The 22475-nt window shown below is 37.0% G+C and overlaps 1 protein-coding gene across 1 annotated transcript; it reads right to left on the bottom strand.

Moving 5' to 3' along the window:
• Positions 1-1970: 1970 nt before the first annotated feature.
• Positions 1971-21781, bottom strand: cab39 (calcium binding protein 39). Its single transcript, XM_059331702.1, has 9 exons — positions 21671-21781; positions 17724-17879; positions 17447-17611; positions 15648-15766; positions 12453-12621; positions 10545-10604; positions 9259-9324; positions 7075-7218; positions 1971-4076 (listed from the first exon to the last, which is right to left on the bottom strand). The coding sequence occupies exons 2-9, from the start codon at positions 17835-17837 to the stop codon at positions 3888-3890; spliced, it is 1026 nt and encodes a 341-aa protein (XP_059187685.1). The 5' UTR covers positions 17838-17879; positions 21671-21781; the 3' UTR covers positions 1971-3887.
• Positions 21782-22475: the final 694 nt, after the last annotated feature.

The raw sequence follows: 22475 nt of genomic DNA, 5'->3' as shown, positions 1-22475 counted from the left end.
TGTGATAGTATGGCGTCCTGTCCAGGGTGTCCTATGAGGGTCCGTATAGGCTACAATTCATTCTTCCCTCTCACATAAACAAAAAATACCTCTCACATACTCAATTTTACCTCATATACACACAATTTTACTTCTAGAGCAGGGGTGGGCAATTAATTTCCCCAAGGGGCCACATGACCAATACCACGAAGGTTGCAGGGGCCGGACCAAAACTCTGAACTAAATTCTGCTCAATATTAATTTAATCGCTTTATAAAATACAGTAAATTATCTGGTTTTGCTACTGATAGGAATACGTTATAAGACTGTTAATGTGGAGTAAATCAAATATAGCAGTAAAAAGTAGTAAATACTCCAATCACTATATCACTATTCCATTTATTTTAAACACAACTGCAAATGTCCTTTAGTAAGCTTCCTATTTGTGTTTTTGTATTACAGAGCTTGTTTTTAATATTTGTACATTTTCAAGGTGTTTAACAATGTTGAGGTGCTTTTATTTTTGAAAAAGTGCCATCCAGTGTGAAACGGGTGCTTTCATTTTGAAAGGTAGTGACAGGAAAGAACCGGTAGAACAGTTAAATGAAAAAACGAACGGTAAATAATAACGAGTGCGTAGTAATTCATATAAAGTTGATATAAAGTATCAAAAGGCTTCTATAGTGGCTGACAGGGCACAAGGTTTGTTAAAGTTTATTTTCTTCTGTCATATATATTAGTGGCTATATTTGTTGTCTTAAAATAAAAGCACTGCGGTTATATTGATTTCTAATTTCTGGGTAACCTCACACGCCGGACCAGGACAGCCAACGGGCTGTATGTGGTCCGCGGGCCGCCAATTGCCCAGGTCTGAGCTAGACTATAAATGAGAGGTCAGATTAGTTGGTGACTCTAAATTGCCCGTACATGTGAATTTGAGCGCAAGTGGTTGTCTGGGCTGATAGTATGGCGTCCTGTCCAGGGTGTCCTATGAGGGTCCGTATAGGCCATAATTCATTCTTCCCCCTCACATAAACAAATAATACCTCTCACAATACACACTTTTACCTCACATACACACATTTTTTTGTAAATGTTAGCACACATTTCCAAGCTGAGCTGTTATTTTTGTACACAGGAAGGAAATGACCACAGTATTATTTTATTCCAAATGTTTTTTTTCTACTTTATTTCGATTGTAGGGCCCAGGCCTTTGACACTTCTGAAAGCACCCACACGCTCTATGCCGAACCTGGAGTCAAAGTCAGCACACAGCCAAGAGTTCAATTTGACATTTCAATGTTGTTAAATACTTGGAAAAAAGAAACAATTCCAGTACAACATCTTTAGTACAGCATCATGCACAGCCAGTGGAGGAACATGCATGTTCAATGCGAATGGACTGTTGGCTATTTGAGAATTGCTGTCGTCTGCACTGAGACGGATTCTTATTCGCCTGTTTGAAAGTATATACGTCTCATTAGACATTAGCCATGTCATTTACTGTAAATTAACAAAAATCGTTTCAATTCATCAATTTGGCTCAGCTCCATGAGAACAATCCAACATGTCCGAAGTACTCCGCTACCCACAATGCTTTACACTCACAATTGTACTGGAATTATAAACCCTCTGAAGAGAAAATATCAAACATGAGGCGAAGGGGAAAAATAAGAATAGTGCGCTGCGATGCCAACGTCCTGATGAGCTCACCACTGAAGCACACTCACTGTGGGGACACACAGCACTCCCAGGACACCAGCAGAGAGGTGAGAATGAGGGGAAAACAGTTAATGAGATTGAGGAAGGAGGGAAATCCCCACGATCCTCGACTCCAGTTAGGTGATGTTGATCGCTCAGCACCTCGCAAAGTGCACAAACACACACAGGCTTTTAATGTTTCAGTTAATGCTCTCCAAATCCCCTCCTGTACATATTCAGCAGTCAGAGATTCTAAAATGTAGTAGAAGGCAAATGAAAAGAGGATTAACAGATCCAGAGCTAATACCATGACATTCCTCCGCTGTACAAATTGTTAATATCCTATAGGTTAGCTAAATGTGAGCTGGCTCTTTAAGTTATGTACAAAGAAACCCAACAGCAACCATTTCAGCAGTAAAATTAAATGCAAATAACAATGTCACTTAACTTGTTTGTCGTTTCTTTTATGGTTTAGAAAGTAATTTGATTACAATTAACCAAAAACGTGATGTTCAAGGTAATATATATATAATATATATTCATATGTCAAGGTTAAACAAAAATCTACAAAGCAAAAAAAAAGAGAAAACAAAAAAGGCATATGTACATGTTCACCCTGTCCCAGAAAACAATAAAGAGACCCGACTGTCAGGCTTTTACCAAATTCATACCTTACACCCTTTTCCTCATGTGCTTCAAGTGCTGCGTTGTAACAAAGCACACAGGAGGTAAATGGTTCTGTGTGATGGCGTCGGAGAGCTTCGTCCCCATGAATGGAGAAAATGAACCACTGTTGCTTGACTGGATGAAGGCATTAGATACGAAATGTAGCGGTTGCTGTGATGCACGTGCAATTTCCGAGTCTGTGGCACTGAACACGGGGGCCGGACCGGACCGGACCGGACCGGGCCATCACAGAGCCGGCGCTGGCTACAGCCGTGGATCTGTCACATTTCAAGGCATGCAACCAACACACCAATGTTCAACTTGCTCGTACCGTTTCCATCAAAAGGTTTTAGCTGATATTCTTGCAGTATGTGTGTATGCATGGTCTTTATGTAATACATATATGTGTAAACACGTGTCTACTTTTGTTCCTGTGTGTGTGTGTGTTCTTGTATTTCTTACATAGTGAGGACCAGAACACGTTTTTAACCAACAGAGTGAGGACATTTCAGCCGGTCCTCACTTCTTTAAAGGCTTTTTTTGAGATTTCAAATTTGAGATTTCTTTGTTTTAAGGGTTAAAGGTTACATGATAATGATAATTAACTGAAGCTCTATTGTGTGGTTACAAAACTAACTAAAATTATAGTGAAAATTTCCTTCATTTAAAAAAATGATGAAAAATCCACAACTATTATAACCTAGCAAGGGAATTCACTGTTCCAATGAGGGTCCTCACAAAGGTAGAAGTACAAGAATGTGTGTGTGTGTGTGTGTGTGTGTGTGTGTGTGTGTGTGTGTGTTCTTGTATTTCTTACATAGTGAGGACCAGAACACGTTTTTAACCAACAGAGTGAGGGCATTTTTGCAAAGTGAAGACATTTCGGCCGGTCCTCACTTCTTTAAAGGCTTTTTTTTTGAGATTTCAAACTTTGTTTTAAGGGTTAAAGGTTACATGATAATGATAATTAACTGAAACTGTATTGTGTGGTTACAAAACTAACTAAAATTATAGTGAAAATTTCCTTCATTTAAAAAAATGCTGAAAAATCCACAACTATTATAACCTTGCAAGGGAATTCACTGTTCCAATGAGGGTCCTCACAAAGATAGAAGTACAAGAATGTGTGTGTGTGTGTGTGTGTGTGTGTGTGTGCATCAGGAAGTCTGCCTTACTTTGAATGCATGGACATTTTCTGTCAATACGTGTGATGGCCTGTTGTGTCATTATAATATACCTAACATGTCTCAATGTGCAAGAAAGCAGCAGCATCTATTTTTTTTCTCGTATTTCTTTTGAAGGAAAAAAAAAAACAAAACAGAAAAATAAAAGTAATCAAATGTTCACTGAGGAGCAGAGGAGCTGGCGGCTTCCTGATGAGTTGATATGGGTACGTTGGTTTTTCATCCGTTTCCTCAATTTTTGTTCAAAAACCAGAACAGCAGCTGCTGATGAGTCCGTTAAGCAGACGTGGTCTGGATGCTGTCCAGACATGGTCCTGGTGGCTCCGCCCCCCCACCACCACCACCTCCACCACCTCCTCAAGCCTCCTGGGGGGCAGGCCTCTTGAGGTCCCTGATCTGTTTGACCAGGTAAGTCTTTTCATCGTTGAACTGTTCGTCCTCCGTTCTGTCGTTCTGGAACTTGCTGAGGAACTCGATGAGTTTGGTTTGGTTCTTCAGCAGGATGTCCAGGATGGGCTGCGTCTTGTTGGGGTTCGCCACAAACACCTGGTAGTTGAGGAAGAGGACAAGTAGGTTGATATGTGCTGATATTGGACATCTAGGGATGGGTGTGGGTGATGGGATAATAGTCTAGGCAGAATTGTCCAAAAAGTGAAAGTGAGGAGCATTTATGGGTGCAAGTCAGGAACCGGCCTACTTTACTTATTTCAAGGGTGGTGAATCCCAAAAATGGTTCCCAAGCGAAATTTTGAGTTTTTGACCTCATTTGCATATCAATATGGTGGCCAAATTGCCCATCTTGCTCAGTCGTTGGACCATTTTCCCCAAGTTTTTTTGTAAGTAGGCAATCAAAGATGAGGAAATTAAGTTTCTGGATCTATAGTCTAGAGTCAGAGCAAGGATATAGTGGAGGCTCAGTGTCTTTTTTATGTATATATATATATATATATATGTATGCATAAAAAAGACACTGAGCCTCCACTATATCCTTGCTCTGACCCTAGACTATAGATCCAGAAACTTAATTTCCTCATCTTTGCACCCTTGAGATATGTAAGGTAGGCCGGTTCCTGACTTGTACCCATAAATGCTCCTCACTTCTTATAGGAGGCCTTTATTCTGAAATCCGTCTAGACTATAAGTTCAAGTACTCACATTAAATTATTATACAGTACTCAAGTACACCTTCATTAGTCCCGCAGTGGGAAATTTAAAGTCTTATCTTATTTTACCTTATCTTAAGTACACAAAAAAAGAAAACTCAATTAATTAACAATTAATCCCTAAATCGCTACATGCATACATGGGCAAAATAAAAGATATATATATATATATATATAGCACTATGCAAAAGCCTGATAACAGAGGCTTTTATTTTGAAAGGACAAAAAGAGACTTGATCCTTTCCATCATAAAAGTGAGATTAAACTGTAAAGAAAACGTCAAGGAGTTCAATGTTTAATGTTTTAGCCCCTGAAGAGGCATGAGGTTAGTTTTCACAGTAATCTTCATATTAAAATGTGTTTTGCGTTTAAATAAGTTTTGGATTAAAATAAACTCAGTAATTTATGCTAGCAAGGTTTGATACAGTAACCTAGTTTCTCTTAAATTAATACTCTTGTATTTCTGTGTGCTTCATAATTGTTATTGCAACTTTCAGATTGCAAACTGTAACTTTATCCAACTTAAGTCTCAGCTCATTGGCTTATTGAGTTAAAATTAAAATTAAGAAATACACAGATCGATTAAAAATTCCATGTCATCGACCAAATTCTTAACGACCATTAATCCATCATTGATTAATTATTCTCATACCTAGTAGTTATTTAGGATTAATCCATTTGACATGACCCAGGCAAAAATAATGTTCACAAGCGAATTAATGTACTGTAACATTATATAGAATTGTGCATCTGTACTTATGAAGCTAATAAAATAATAACACAGAGGCTCCGTCATGACCCAAGACACTAAACTATTCATTGTTTCCCACATAATGAAGGGCAGACCATTACAGCTTGGGTTCTAACCTTTCACAATAAAAGCCCTCCTAGACATATGCTGCATCACAGTGCTAAGAGGTAACTCAACAAAATAGCTTACAGTATGAATTCATGATTTACACTCAACTCTCAACTTTTTTGGGAATTAGAGTTGTACAAACATTACCAGCAGTGGTGGAAGGAGTATTAGGATCCCTTACTTAAGTAAAAGTACTAATAAAACACTTTGAAATTACTCCACTACAAGTAAAAGTCCTGCATTCAAAACTTACTGAAGTAAAAGTACAAAAGTATCAGCATCAAAATACACTAAAAGTATCAAAAGTAAAAGTACTCGTTATGCAGAATGGACCCACTCATAATATATTTAGAACATATAAAACAATCTAAGAATATTTATATTGATGCATTTATATAAGTAGCATTTTACTGTTGTCCAGATAGGACTAATTTTAACTACTTAATACACTGTTATGTTTTATAAATGTGTCATCATATTACATATATGGTATTTTTTCATGCTGAATCTGAAAAGTAACTTAAGCTGTCAGCTAAATGTAGTGGAGTAAAAAGTACAATATTTGCCTCAAAATGTCGTGGAGTAGAAGTATAAAGTTGCATAAAATGGAAATACTCAAGTAAAGTACAAGTACTTCAAAATTGTACTTAAGTACAGTACTTGAGTAAATGTACTTAGTTACTTCCCACCACTGATTACCAGTGTTAATAAATCTCAATAAGCATCAAAAATACAGTATTAAAGTTTAATTCATGTTATGTTTAGTCACGTTTATTCATGTTATGTAATTTCAGTCTAATGGAATAGCCGCGAGTACGACGGCTAGTGTTTTCATGCTACCTTAACATTTGATGAGTCGGCTCCCTGTTACCGTAGTTATGAAGTTAAATCAATTGTTTGTAGTCCTGTACTGTTATCCGTGGTCACAACAATCATACTAATAATACCTTTATGAGTGTGTTGAATGTTGTTATAACATTGTTTATGTTATCAAAAGCAAGATATGATAATTTGAGTGCTTGTGCCCTTCCATACTCAAAACTGTGCTTCAGAAAAATACAGCAGTTTTGGCAGGTCATTCGGCAGGAAATTAATTAATAATTAAGATTCTATCCACTAAAAGAAATAACAACCCCTTGTATCTACTACTCGGCATATCTGATTTGTCCATCACCGACAAATTTAAAAGAAAACTTCATCAAACACTTGCTTTCTGTGCTAGAAAGTGTATTCTTTTGAATTGGATAATGGATAAAGCTCCTTCTAAGGCTCAATGGCAAAGGGTGATACTTGAATTTGTTGCTTTGGACTATCTGACATGTAGACTGCACAGCAGGGATGATGTTTTTCGTAAAATATGGGAACCCTTTTTGTCATATATTGGTTTGAATATCTCTACCATTATTGCAAGAGGGTTGGTATCGTAGCTGAGAATGCTCTGCCTTGTAAGTGACATCCTACCGTTTAATTGATATGTTTTTGTTTCTGGTTCCCTTTCTTTGATCATGTGCTTCATTTTTACCTTAAAAACATGGAAAGCCTCAAACTGGATGTTGCGGCTCTTGTCCCGTAGCAGATTCATCATTAGTTTGAGATTCTCTGGCTTGCTGATGTATTTCGTCATTATGGTGAAATTGTGCCGGTCGAGAAGCAACTCCCCCAGTAACTAAATCATTTCAGAGCAAGAAACAGAAATGATTATTAATCTGAATATAGATATATATATGCATTGACAGTTAGAGAGTACAGTTCACCCTTGCTTCGGTCTGAGTTGCAGAGTGTTGGATGTATCAGAGATGTCCGTCTTCTTTGTTTTTATAATGGTCTAGATGGCATTTGGCTTGTGGTGCTCAAAGCCATAAAGAAATACATTTGCAGTCACTGAGCAGAACTGAACGTGCATCTACTGATTGGTGTCCTCCTTGGCTGAGCTGTAACATTAACACAATATCAAACTATTACCATTGTGCAGTGATACGGTTTGTGGGAGTAGTTCGTTAGAAAGAAAATAGTTCCAACAGCTGATATCTCCAACAGTCATCAACTCACACCAAAACAATGGAGACAGATGGTTAGCGCTACGGGTAAGAGAAACAAACATGTGTTTTTGATTTGAGGGTGAACTGTCCCTTTAAAGCCTAAAGTAACATTATAGCAGTGATGGAAAAAGTATTCAGATCCTTTACTTAAGTAAAAGTACTAATACCACACTGTGAAATTACTCCACTACAAGTAAAAAGTCCTGCATTCAAAACTTCCCGAAGTAAAAGTACAAAAGTATCAGCATCAAAATGTACTTAAAGTATCAAAAGTAAAAGTACATGCTACGCAGAATGGACCCACTCAGATTGTATATCCTAAATATATTATTAGATTATTTGTATCATTGCATTTATGTAAGCAGCGTTTTAATTTGTAATGAGAGAAAAACTACTTAATATACTGTTATGAGGTTTAATTTAAAACAATATCTAATCATTTTAAACTGATCATGTTTTTATGTTAAATCTCGACCCAAAAAGTAACTAAAGTAACTAAATATACTGTTATGAGGTTTTTATTTTTATTTAAAAAAAAAAAGGTCTTATCACTTTACATTTATCATGTTTTTTATGTTAAATCTCGACCTGAAAAGTAACTAAAGCTGTCAGCTAAATGTAGTGGAGTAAAAAGTACAATATCTGCCTCAAAATGTAGTGAAGTATAAGTATAAAGTTACATTAAATGGAAATACTCAAGTAAAGTACAAGTACATTAAAATTGTACTTAAGTACAGTACTTGAGTAAATGTACTTAGTTACATTCCAACACTGCATTATAGCTTAAAACAGTTTACTTCCTCAAGTACAAGCCTGATCCAAAAAGTTTGGATATTGTCTAAATTGAAATAAAACAGAATGCAATGATTTAATAATCCTTTTTGACATATATAATATTTAATTGAAAATTGTATAAAGGACAATATGTTTAATGCCCGAACTGTTAACATTTGTTTTTGTTGTAAATATACAGTCCAAATTATGAATTTGACGCATTGTTTTTATTTACATTGTACATAACGTCTTAACTTTTCAGGGTTGTACAAACATTACTAGTGTTTTACACACACAAATCTTAAATGGCCATCAGTCATCAATAATACCGTCATGGAAAAAATTATTAAACCACCCTTTTTCTTCAATTTCTTTCTCATTTTAATGCCTGATACAACTAAAAGGTACATTTGTTTGGACAAATATAACGATAACAACAAAAATAGACATGAGTTTGATTTAAGAGCTGATATCTAGACATTCTCCATGGTTTTCTTGATAATAACCAAAATCATTCTCAAATGTGTGACGATTAAAATTGGGGAGAGGAAAAAATGAATTGCTATACTTGTTTTAGTTTGTTAATTTAACCAGATTTTGTAGTAATTTGTAATTATGGTTTTCTTGATAATAACCAAAATCATTAACAAGAAAACCATGGAAAATGTCTCGATATCAGCTCTTCAATTAAACCCAACATACGACACCGACATGACTGACATTAACATGTTAAACACAGGGAAGGCTCCCACCACTAGATGGCGCTGACCACAAGGTAATGAAGCTGGAATGGTTTGGAGAAACCAAACACTCTGACCATCTTTAAATAGCTTTGTGAATAGAGTTGCACCACTACATGAGAGCTGTTTACTGCCATGACCCCGGGTCCTTACCTTGAGGGACTGCCTTTTAGTCACGTAGTTTTCTGAGTGGAGTAACTTCTCATATTCACTAAAGAACTAGTGAGAGAGGAAGACGTAGGGAGAGATAGAAGACAAAAACAATAACAGAAACGGTCAGGGCCATTGCATTTGTGTCTCAAAACACAGAAGAAAAATGAAATATTTCTCCCTCACAGCCTGACAGCTACTTTGTATTCACTGTCTGTAAGTTATGTCCCAAATGATGTTTAATGTTGTTGAGGAAAGAGACTGGCAGAAAGCCAAACACCCAGACTGGCACAATAAATGTACATGTAACTAAGTAGTAATCTCAAACATGTTGAGGGCCTAAAGCAGGGGTGTCAAACTCAAATACACAATGGGCCAAAATGTAAAACTTGAATAAAATCGCGGGCCAACATTGAACAAATAAACCTTTTAATATATACCAAACATGTTTTGCTTTAACATTAAATATGGAACCAGCAACGCTTATAAACATACAATATATAACTAAATAGTGCAGACATGCAAAATCAAATTTCAAATAAAAAACACATCAATGTCATTAATTTATTAAATAAAAAATAAATAAAAATCGTATGCCTCTTTTCTATTTGCATCCTTCTGATTTAAATATCAAAATAAACTTTTTCAACAGGTTAATAAATTCTGCCTTTCTTTTCGCCATTTTTGGGAAGGGGTAGCTGGGAGACAGCTCTAGCTTGAGGTTGCTATGACGACTGTCACTAAGGAGCGTGTCTGGGTCCTGTCCTGATTGACGCACCAAAACAACAGCAGGGCATTGTGGGATTTGTAGTATTAGCTGTAAATGCGCCGTATAATACTGGCGGGTCAGCTTTTATAGTACAATGATAATAATAATAGATAATAATTTGGTATTGCCTCGCGGGCCAAATAAAATTACACTGCGGGCCAAATTTGGCCCGCGGGCCAGAGTTTGACACCCCTGGCCTAAAGCTTGCAGCAGTGACTGTCTGGTACCTACTGCAATAAAGCCACTTATAGTATAGTGTTATGAATGATAAATTATTCTTTGTGCAGTTACTTTATTGTCATTATCTCTGTATTGGTTAATACTTTTACTACATAAATGCACTTGTAGAATAATACCTAGATGACACATTTTGCCTACCAATAACTTAAGGGGTAAGGAAACATAATTTCTTCCCTCTATGATATCATGGAAATACTTGACTAAGCCTTTCTATCTCACTTTGTGTGAATCCTTTGACTGCCTTTGAAATACTAGGTTTTATTAGAGTGTGTGGACTTACTCTGTCATAATGTTGCTCCAGAAACTCAGCACTCAGTAGCTTGTGTCTTGTGAGGAGGTCCTGGAAATAGAACAGACTATTAGAAATAAATTCTGACTTAATGGTTATCACTTAGCCTGCTCCCCTTTTCCTCCATAAAAATAAAATAAAATTAAATTAAATTAAAAAAAACGGACAACGAGTTAACATTACACAGAAAAAATGTTTTGGGTTCCAGTTATTTGAGATATTTCTGAGCATAGTCCTTTTCAAAGACATACTGTAAGATGATTGGTTTATCTGTTGCAATTGTGCTAGCAAATTAACCCTTTATTGGACTGAATGAAAAATTGTTTTGTAAAAAAAAAAAAGAGAGATTGTAGTTCAGTGCCAGGATTTAAATTTGACCACTAGGTATTCATTAAGCAGTGGTTTAAACAGCACAAAATGGGTATTTTAAAGGCTTGTTTAAAAAAACAAGCCTAAACAGTCTGCATACTATGGGTATTGGTTTAAATATGTCTTAATATGATCTTATATACACTACCGGTCAAAAGTTTTAGAACACCCCAATTTTTCCATTTTTAATTGAAATTCAGGCAGTTCAAGTCAAATGAACAGCTTGAAAGGGTACAAAGGTAAGTGGTGAACTACCAGAGGTAAATAAAAAAGGTAAGCTTAACCAAAACTGAAAGATAATGTACATTTCAGAATTATATAAGTAGGCCTTTTTTCAGGGAACAAGAAATGGGTTAACAACTTAACTCTATGGAGTCTTGGGCTATTTTGTCCATTTTTGAATTCTTTTCATGTGTTTGTAAGTCATTTTGTGTCTTTTGGTGTCTTTTTTTGTCATTTTGTGTCTTTTTTTGGTCATTTTGTGTCCAACATTTACCTTTAGTTCAACATAAAATGTGATTTTGAATCTTTTTTTTATTTTCAAAACACTATCATGCTCAATAAAGAATTTTAAATGTTGCAAATGTGCATTAATTTCAGAGTAGACTGAGACATTAAACTGCATCATTTTCAATTAAATTCTGGAAAAGTTGGTGTGTTCTAAAACTTTTGACCAGTAGTGTATAATGAAAAATCAATTCATTAATAAAACAACTCAATCATTAAGTAGAATTTGTCATGGTTTCCACAACAGCCACTGTGACTCTTTTTCTCTTTCATTAGAGACAGATTCATGACTGCTAAATTGGTGCGTTCAGGTCTTCAAATCACGAACCCTGTCTCGCCACTGTTGGCTTCAAATACTCCGCCTCCACGTCTTTTTTTGTGTCAATATGTTCCTATAATTGCAATATCATCAGCAGCATCCAACATGCAGCCAACCCATCATCAGATTTGCTATTGGAGCTGCCTGGTTAGTGACAATGTTTCAGATTATATAATGTAAACAAAGCTACACCAGCTGAGGAGCAGCAGGGTGGAGGAGATAAGGAGGCTGAAGAGGGAGGTCATGACACTGGAAACACCAACTCCGGGTAATTAATCGCAGAATCGCGAGTTACTTTTTAAGTTGTGCTTTTAGATTCTTTGAAAAAAAAAAAACAAAAAAAAAACACTGGAACACAGATGTTTCTGAGCATTACTTACAACAAAATATGCAAAACAGCTGAACTAATGAACAATACCTCGGTTAAGTCATGGTCACCTAACAGATATATATACTTAAAAAAAATAAAAAAATAAAAAAATAAAAAAAAAATTCTGATTCTTTTCTCTTCTTTTCTTCTTTAACATATAGCACTCCTTAGCAATGACAGTTAGCTCTTAAAGTTATGTACTTACTCGATTCCTATGGTCTATGTCTAGTACCATCAGGTTGAATGCACTTATTGTAAGTCGCTTTGGACAAAAGCGTCTGCTAAATGACATGTAATGTAATGTAATGTAATGTATTGAGACTACGGTACTTACTTTGAAAGTGGCAAATGCGTCTGAGGCAATGTCGAAGGTGGACATCTCCACGTATCTGAAGAAGTCGTAAAACTGCTCTGACCACAGTGTGATTTTGGCCAGGGGTTCATGTCTGATGCACTCCCTCAACATGATACCGCAGTTAAGGGCAATCTCTGGAGACTCATATCTGCACAAAATGTGACAAGGACTTATTAATAATAATAATAATAATAATAATAATAATAATACATTTTATTTGGAGGCGCCTTTCTTGGCACTCAAGGACACCGTACAAAAAAGATAGAAAAGATTCAGCAATAAAATACAATAAAATACACAGAATTAATAACAATACAATACAAAAGATAGATTATTATCATATAGAAGCATACTTCACATACATTCATTTGTTGATAGCTGAACAAAGAGGTCAGCAAGCTGCCAAATGTCCTGTCATTATCATGACATACTACGAATTAGGGCTGGGCGATATGGCCCTAAAAGAATATCACGATATTGCAGGCTATTTTTGCGATAACGATATTCTTGACTATGAGGAAATACTTAAAAAGACATAGAAAATATGTTTTTTTCTTAGTCTGTATAAATAATTAAAAATCTAAAATGTAGTTTGAAGTGCAAATCTCAACAGTTGCCAAATTAAAAAAAATTTACTCTTGACTGAAAAAAAAAAAAACATTTAGGGGTTCCGGGGGCATATTATAATGAAATTTTGTAAAGGAGAATAAAGGTTCTTGTATGTTTTATTGAAGGCATTTTATTTTGACAGTCTTCTTGTAAATTCTGTGGTGGATTCTCTTAACACACTGTGCTCTTATTTTGAAAGCTGCATGTGTTTAGCGACAGGGAGTAAGTAGCTTTTTGTGATTAAAACAACTTTAACCACTACATCAAGAAGTAGGAACGTTGCCAATATCATGATATGCATTTTTTTTAACCATAAAAAAAATATACCGATATTATTGTGAACGATACGATATGGCACACCCCTACTACGAATGTAACAATACTTCGGAGAGACAGTTAATCTGCGGTACAAATGAGTGACACTTAAAATTGGCGAGAGAAAAAATGAATTGCTATACTTTTTTTGGTTTGTTAATTTGACCAGATTTTGTAATAATTTGTAATTAATTGGGATTTAAAATACATTTTTTGTTATTGAAGACAAGATATTTTTAGTTTGACTTTCACACGTAATAAAAAAGTTATTGATAAAGAATGTCGTGTCTCTACATGCCAACATGTAGCCTTTGCTGACAGGCTTGACAATATACAGTCATGGAAAAAATTATTAGACCACCCCTTTTCTTCAATGTATTGTTCATTTTAATGCCTGGTATAACTAAAGGGACATTTGTTTGGAAAAATATAATGATAACCAAAAAATAGCTCTTAAGAGTTCAATTTAAGAGCTGATATCTAGACATTTTCCATGGTTTTCTTGATAATAACCAAAATCATTGTCAAGAAATCCATGGAAAATGACTAGATAACAGCTCTTAAATTAAACTCTTAACAGCTATTTTTGTTGATATCATTATACTTGTTCAAACAAATGTACCTTTAGTTGTACCAGGCATTAAAATGAACAAGAAATTGAAGAAAAAAAGGGTGGTCTAATCATTTTTTCCATGACTGTAGAAACACTTGAGCTGTGAGACTAAAGTTCACTCACAGATAAATGAGAAGTTAGGGCTTTTTTCTGGCTTAAGGGGAATGGAGTTCACACAATTGATACAGAAACAGAGCTAAAAGTGGGCCATAACAACTTAACAGAGATATCACATCCACTGTGCTGTAAACAAGGGAGGCCCTCCATCAGGCTAATCACAATGGGAGTATATTATATATATATATATATATATATATATATATATATATATATATATATATGCACATGATTTAGGTTCTCTCAGAACACTGCTTTATTCTGAAATTTTAAATGTTTGAAATACAAAAAATAAATAAACACCCAACTGAACAAACACACCAATTGTGTAATGTTGCATCATATGATGTGTGTCATAATCAAGATGGGTCAATGTGATGGGGTTGGTGAGAATGATACTAATGTATACTAATGTGCATCATCACCACTACACCATGAAGAACCCTGGTCCCACTAGATAGAACAGTCTGCCATGTTCGGTTTTATTTCTACCGTGGGCAGTGAACCCTCTTTGTGTTAGGATGGTTTTTATAAAGAAGGTTGCCAGGAATTTTCATGAATTGTTTCAACAATATTCTGCCCTCTCCCCACACTGGAAGAACTACACAGTTCCCGCTCAAAAAAGCCTCAAAAAAGCCCAGAACATTATTAAGGACACACACCATCCCGGTCACTCACTGTTTGAACTGTTGCCCTCAGGCAGAAGGTTCAGATCACTCAACACAAGGACTAACAGACTCAAACACAGCTTTTACACTGCCTGCCCGCACTACAAGACTGCAAAACAGTTTCTACCATAGAGCTGTGACATTATTAAACTCCACTCCCACTCTACTGCCACACTGATACTCCCCATCTGATTTCATACACACATGATTGCACTATTGCACTATTGCACTTAAGGACTTGGACTTAGATATATATTTTATTTATACAGCGTTGATAATGTTGATAATGTTGTGTTTTGTTGTGTTTTGTTTAAGTATTTTCTATATTGATAGAAATATCAATATTTTGTACTGTGCAACTGGAGGAGGACTGCTCCAAACAAAATTTCATTGTCTTTTACAATGACAATAAAGTTCTATTCTATTCTATTTTATCCAAGTGCAATAACCACCCTCAATACTGGAAAAAAAACGATAATATTGCACTGCATTCACATTGATGGCTCAACACATTTGAGATATGTTCTGTACTGTTATTGTCTAGACTGTGTGTTCATGCTGTTTTTTGTTGTTGTTTTTTTGTTGTTTTTTTCCTGTGCGACTATGCATGTATGTCTGGGTGTGTTTATCTAAACTGGGTATTTTGAATTGTACATATTTTTCTTTTTATATTTAGATTTTTATAGACTCTTAAATGTTGCACTTACTGGAGAGCACTTTGAATTTCGTTGTACATGTGACAATGACAAATAAAGACCTATTCTATTCTATTCTATTCTATAAATAAATAAAAATCTAAAACACTAAGCGGGCACATGATCATTCTCTGTGTATGTGTGTGTGCCTCCTCACCCTTTGAGCAACATGAAGAGGATATTCTGCTGGGTGCAGAGGTACTCCACCGTAGGCGTCCGAGTGCCGATCTGACGCCTCAGAATGTTGTTGAAGATCTGAGCCACATCTTTCTTACCCTGGTGGCAAAAAAATAAATCACACATTCAGGCTTTATAAAGAACAATTTTATGTATGCCATACAATACAGAATATAACAAACAAAAAGGTTAAATACCACATTTCCAAACTGACAAGGCAGTCAGTGGCTAGGGAAAAGGCGGGAAGCCAAGATACAGCATTGGATGGAAGTATGCCTTTATTATAAATGTGCCAGAAAACCAAAAACTAGCCCAAAATGAAATAAATGATAAATAAATTAAAATTGCTTTTTATTTTTGCTGTTTCAGCATAGAGGGGGATGATGAATGTCATTTTAAGATAGTGGCAAGGATATCTGCATACAGTACTAATAAAAGTCATCATCCTGACAAACCCTCAACATATACCAAATGCACCCACAACTTTGTTTAAAAATGTTGTATTCCCTGTTATATTTCTATGTTGCATGCTTGTGATTTGCAATACTTCACTACCTTTTTCTCTGAAAGGATGAGAGGTTAAAAGAGGAAGGGAGAGATCACACAACACAATGAGTCATGCTGTGACAGTGTGAGTCAGGGAAGCCTGCAGCAGCAGTTACCACACAGCAACCAGTCTGACATATTGCATAGAGACATGAGTTTGCCCACATAACCACAGAAAGATGTCTACATTTTTAAAAACATGCATTTCCCCATCTCATGTTCATAAGACACATTAATTCTGTGTATGCAAAGCTCAAATAAACTTCAACCAGTTCACCGCCTACTTAAGCCTCATTTATTCTGTCTGTTGGTACAAGAATACGTTTGAAATTATGTTTCACTGCCAATCTACTTCACTGCATGCTTTACGTTGGCATGGACGTTAAGCAATACATGAACTAGAGGTACAGCAAAGCTCAGAGTCAAACGTTTCTGACAACAACACATATGGCAGTGGAGGAGGTTGTGATAAGACAAAAAGAGACAAAAGCAGAGGCAGCCTTGCACTGTGTAATATATCTAATACATTGCAACATGCAGACTGAGAATTTCTTTGACTAATATCTCCTCAAAGCCATTTTTAAACATTCTTTTTTGTGTCCTGTGGTCATGTCACTGTTCGCTACACTGCCCCCATGATTTCCGGTGCTTCTACGATGTTTCGTCACTGTCCGCAAGCTTTCAGAAAACATGTTTGCGTACATATTAAAATAAACACAGAGCATGGATGGAAGGCGTATATTCAAGGTTGAGCATAAATCAGCCAGTAATGTTTGACACTATATCATCACTGTTAGAGCCATTTTGTACAAGCTGATAAATAATCCAGATTCATAGTTCATAGTTCTTTATTGAAGTTGTAAGAATGCCTATTGGTTCGTAGGAATTGCACTCTTCTTATTGGCTGAGATGTGTGTAACGTCATAATTGCATACTTTGTTTTAATTAGGATTATGGAGACGAGGAGAGCACACTAGTTTTTGACCGTGCTCATAATTATTATTATTTTTTGGATTGCTGCAGTTTATTGTTTGTAATGCTCAAACGAAAGGTTTTCAATAAACCATAAGAAAGAAACTGTGGGATTTTTTCAGTTTTTCAACTACATCCTCACGCTCCATAATTGAAGTGTGCGTTTTAAGTAAAACTAGACGGAGCCACACTAACAATCACTATCTCATCCATTAAATAGTTTTCTCCTTGGCTCCAACAAAAGACAGATGAGGGTCTTACCTCAAAGTCGATGAGCTGCAGGTCGGCTATCAGGGTGCTGAGCAAGCCGCTGTTGTACAGCTCCTGGGCAAGTTGGGCCACTGCTTCTGTTTGGGGCTCTTTCTCATTAGTCCCATATAGGATCTCCTTCATGGCCACCAAGCTTTTTGACACTTCCTCTGTGGCCTGAATCATATACAGATAGTACATGTTCAAGCATCACAAAGCTACTTCAAACTCATTTGCACCCACCACCCATTAGAGGGGTTGAGGTGATAAATCGCTGGATTAACCTTACCTTCTCAGCCTTTTTGTCAGAAATGTCATGCTTCTCAAGCACTGTCATGCTGTCCTTAAGGTTCTTGACGATGTCTGCCGGCGACTTGTGGGACTTGCCAAAGGGGAAAGGCATGGCGGAGCGTTACCACGAGCAACCAGGCAGCGGACTGTCCACCTGGGGAATGAAATGTAAAAATTGATCACAACCTATAACGATGTAGGGACTGCTGAAATGAGAACTAAGAGCATGTAAAAAAGAGGGGCAAAAGCAGACCCACATTAATGCTGTACTGTATAAAATAAAATATTGATTTATAGATGGCCAACAGAAACAAAAAGGTCCCAGTCTCTCACTTTTACCATAGCTTTGTAATACTCAAAGCTCAAGCTTAGCTTTGCTCAAGCTAACTAAGTAGTTATATCAAGCTAAGTAGTTATATAAAAGTACAAAAGCAGGTGGTGTTGTACTTACAGAGAGTATTACAAATTTATAGTGACTCACAAATGATTCAGAAGTCATGTTCATGCACACATAGCAATAATGCAAGTCTGAACAAAGACAAAATAGTTCCTAAGAATGATAACAGTAGATACTATTCCAACCACTGTCGTGTTGAGCCTCACGTCTACAAAATACTTGTGTAATAAGTTCATACAAACAGCATGTATGGTTGGATGATACAGTGGGTTTCAGGATTTATTTATTTTCTAATGGACAATATGAAAAAGGAGAAACATGTGTTTGACAATGAAAATGAACCACAATTATAATTATAAGGCTTAGGTGCAGCATCCAAGTCCTCAAATTTTGACACCACCTACACTGAATGAATGTACAATCTATGTGGGAAGCATCACAACTAACTAAATGACTTTTACCATGTCTAATGGTTGAAGTTTGGCCCCAGTGTAAGCAGGTTTAGTTTAAGCTTTTGGGGTGTATTTAGCTCCACAGTAGCTTTTCCAACTTCTCTTAGACAGGTATGATAATAAAAATGTCCAAAATTATGCAAAATTGCACATTCTGTTGAAGCTAATCACCCAAAAAGGTACACTTGATGGGCCAGGTAGTCTTGTTAAAGATCCATACCAGGCAAATGGTAAATATACAAACACATCAGATCTAGATCTGACTTTTAATCTTGTGAATTCTGTAGTGATTGTGAGTAAATTATTAACCAGCCGATGTTTACTATGACATAGGCCTACTCACACCATGACATAGCCTCAGCCCTTTGTATGACCCCACTCCCTGAACAGCAACTTCCAAGAAACCAAGTAAACACCTTACCACATTAATAATAACATCCCAGTACTTTCTCAGGCAATTAATTTAATCAATAAAAACACTCCTCTCTTACAAAAACTTCTAACCCTGAACTACACTACAAAGACCACATCTCACTGCTACTCTTATTTAACTAGGTTAGTTAACAAGGACCCTTATCTACACAACTGCCTGACCCACCCAGCCACCTTTCACATACTATCGGTCACAAGCTGAAGTTTTCTGAACAGACAAGAAGAAAGCCAGAAAAGCCTTGGCTAAAACGTAATCCCACTATCATTATCTCATTTGCCAAGCAACTATTCAATAAACAGTCTGCACTTTAATACATCTGTTTACAGTTTGATACTGATGTTTGCCACAAAACATCCAAACTAGTCATTTAGTGACTTAAAGGGACACATCAAACACTAAGAGGCACTGATCTAACAGTCGTCACCAACCTGTTGTCCTGCCGTGATCCACTAAACTCTGAACAAAAACTCTGGAGTAGTCACACTGGTCCTCTTATGTCTTGGAAGGGAGTCCACATTTAGAAAGCTACGCTGGAGCCAGGAATATAAACCAAGCAGCACCCAAGTGGGAGGGACAATCCAAACCATTCGTATGTGATGTGTCATGTGCGACAAAGTTGAAATATATAACGTGTCCCTTGGTTGACTGGTGACCAAAGCACTTAGGTTGTGCTTGCTTACATCTTTATTAATCTGGATACACCTCAATTGGCCAGGTGGCCAAATCCGTCTGTCGCACAGACTAATGCTCGTTAATGGAGCCAGCAGGCAGCAGAACCACCTCTCTGCTGCTGACCCGCTTCAGTGTCACTGACGCAAATAGGAAGGAAACATATGGCAGGTTCACAATCAGCTGGTCCTCTCTAACCAACAATGACTCCGTTACTAATCAGGTATGGAGTGCAGGAGTAACGTTAGACAAACACACGTCAGGGGTGCTGTGGACCTGACTTCTTCCACAAACTGAACTAAAATAAAAGTCCAAACCCCTGCCTACTCTCTCAAAGGAAACTATTGTCATGTTAGCCAGAGCAGTCTATATATAAATATATATTCGCGATCACAACAGTCAGCAGTGTGTGAAGTGTAGTTACACTCCAAAAAAAACAAACAAGACAGTGCCAGAAGACATCTCAAACAACCCCCACCCTCCGATCCACACAGCAGCAGATACTGTGACACAGCCAGCTAAAGCCAGTCCAGTCATCGAGCTGCAACAAACTACTCTTAACCCTATAAAGCCAATTGTATCATATTTGATACACAAGTTTTTGAGACCTATACATCATCAGTGTGATATTTTTTTCCTGAAAAACCTGAAGTATACAAAAATTGCGCAACAAATTGCACAAAAATACAAGATATAGCAAAATTTATATGCATGGTCCACTGGTGGATCAGTCATTGCTGCGTGAAAACTTCATATCAGCAGATGTACGATGTTGTGTTATATGGAAAAAAATATTTTGCATGTTTGAGGAAAATGTTAAAAGGAAGTAAAGTCTTAAAAGGTTAAAAATGTTGGGTTTTATATGTTTTTGTTAGTTCAAGAAAAACAAACTGTGAGCAACAAATTGCACAAAAAGAACTGATGTATCAAATATGATACAAATTAAAATCATATATGCCTATTGTTTTTAGATTTTTGTGTTAATTACCTGTCAGCAGGTTCAATAAATACTCCAGTTTAGAATTTTCTGGCAATTATTTAGTGGTTCAGGCTTTATAGGGTTAAGCTATTCCTGCCACTATTATCTAATATAAAGCCCAGTATAATTTAACAGAGTCAGACAAGTTACAACCCCTGCGGCCCAGTAAGGTGCCCAACATGAAGCTGACAGTGAGCACCGCCCCTCTCTGCTGTTATCCATGCCTGCTGCTGCTGTGTGAAGCCTGACAACTTTGCGCAATGCTAACAAAATGGATTCTTGCTCACTCGCTTTCTGTGTAAGCATAATGAACTGTAATGCAGAGCCGCAGTGAAATATAAAACCCGGCTGCTGTTACAGTTCACCTGACAGCTTTACTTTCTATCCGTTTGTGAGCTAACGTGGCCTGTAATGTTTCAATCACTGTCCACCAAACAACAGTGCGTGTGTGTGTGTGTGTGTGTGTGTCAGACCAAGTGAGAAGGAAAGGAAAGAGATTATGGGAGTAACAATACTCATCACAAAAATGCCCCATAGACTCGATTTCTTGCTGTCTACACCTGTTTTTCTACAGCTGAGTGTAAATGTTTGTGTGTGTGTGTGTGTGTGTGTGTGAGTGTGTGTGTGAGTGTGTGTGTGTGGATACACAGAAGGCCCTGCAGGCCTTATCCTTCACAAACCCTCCTCATCTGCTTTATATTGATAGTAAACAAACCCAGAATGTAGGAAGTAACTAAATTCATCACAGCTGATTTAGCAACACAATAATAAGCATAAGGTGACTTAGCCAGCCCTTGTAGCATGATGCTAGCTAGCATGATGCTAGCTGCTGCTCCCGCTAGCTAGCACCACCAAGAAGCCATGCCTGACTTTAGCACAGCATCAACAGCAGCTAGCTAAGACGTGTTTACTAGCTAAGCTAGCTGTCCAACAAGCTCACTGATGTTAGCATGTTACGCCACAATGCTTGTGAATAGAATCTAACGTGATACATAAATATATAGACATAACTTACTGTAATCAGTTGTGCAGCCCTGTTTCCTAGTTCTTCCCCTGTTTCCTAGTTCTTCCCCTGTTTCCTAGTTCTTCCTCTGTTTCCTAGTTGTTCTCTGAGCAGCGGAGCGGTTCTCACTGCAGCAGTGTCTGTCTACCGCCTCTTCCGGCCGCCTGGTGTCATGGCAACAGTGGCGGTTACACTGCGCGAGGACAGCCCGTGACCGTACGGGGGCGCGCTTGCCCCTTAAACAGCATAGAGACCATAATGGACCGACGTAGTCACCGTGACGTCACCCGTTGGTTTGTGGACTGCCCGTTGGAAGCCTCTAGTTCAGCAGATAGAGACCGAAAGAGACAGAGCGCCATGCGTCATCGGGACAGCGGAACGCGTCATATTCTGAAGACCACGCCCATTGGAGGGGAAAACAAGCATCTTTCCAGTCACTTCATTCATATTGAATGAAGGAGCCTTGTTAATTAATATACACTACTGGTCAAAAGTTTTAGAACACACCAACTTTTCCAGAATTTAATTGAAAATTATGCAGTTTAATGTCTCAGTGTACTCTGAAATTAGTGCACATTTGCAACATTTAAAATTCTTTATTGAGCATGATAGTGTTTTGAAAATAAAAAAAAGATTCAAAATCACATTTTATGTTGAACTAAAGGACTAAAAAAAGACACAAAATGACCAAAAAAAGACACAAAATGACAAAAAAAGACACCAAAAGACACAAAATGACTTACAAAGACATGAAAAGAATTCAAAAATGGACAAAATAGCCCGAGACTCTATAGAGTTAAGTTGTTAACCCATTTCT

The sequence above is a fragment of the Centropristis striata genome, chromosome 4 (genome assembly GCF_030273125.1).
Source record: "Centropristis striata isolate RG_2023a ecotype Rhode Island chromosome 4, C.striata_1.0, whole genome shotgun sequence".
Lineage (NCBI taxonomy): Eukaryota > Metazoa > Chordata > Actinopteri > Perciformes > Serranidae > Centropristis > Centropristis striata.
Note: the sequence above shows the minus strand (reverse complement) of the source record. Positions and strands in the feature narration are given on the sequence as shown.

What these genes read in the sequence shown, in the direction of transcription:
- cab39 (XM_059331702.1), bottom strand. Translation starts at nt 17,837, where the DNA reads ATGCCTTTCCCCTTTGGCAAGTCCCACAAGTCGCCGGCAGACATCGTC. An exon ending in ACGCATTTGCCACTTTCAAA is followed by an intron (nt 10,605 to 12,452) that starts GTAAGTACCGTA and finishes TTCTATTTCCAG; the next exon opens with GACCTCCTCACAAGACACAA. An exon ending in AGGCTTTCCATGTTTTTAAG is followed by an intron (nt 4,077 to 7,074) that starts GTAAAAATGAAG and finishes CTCAACTACCAG; the next exon opens with GTGTTTGTGGCGAACCCCAA.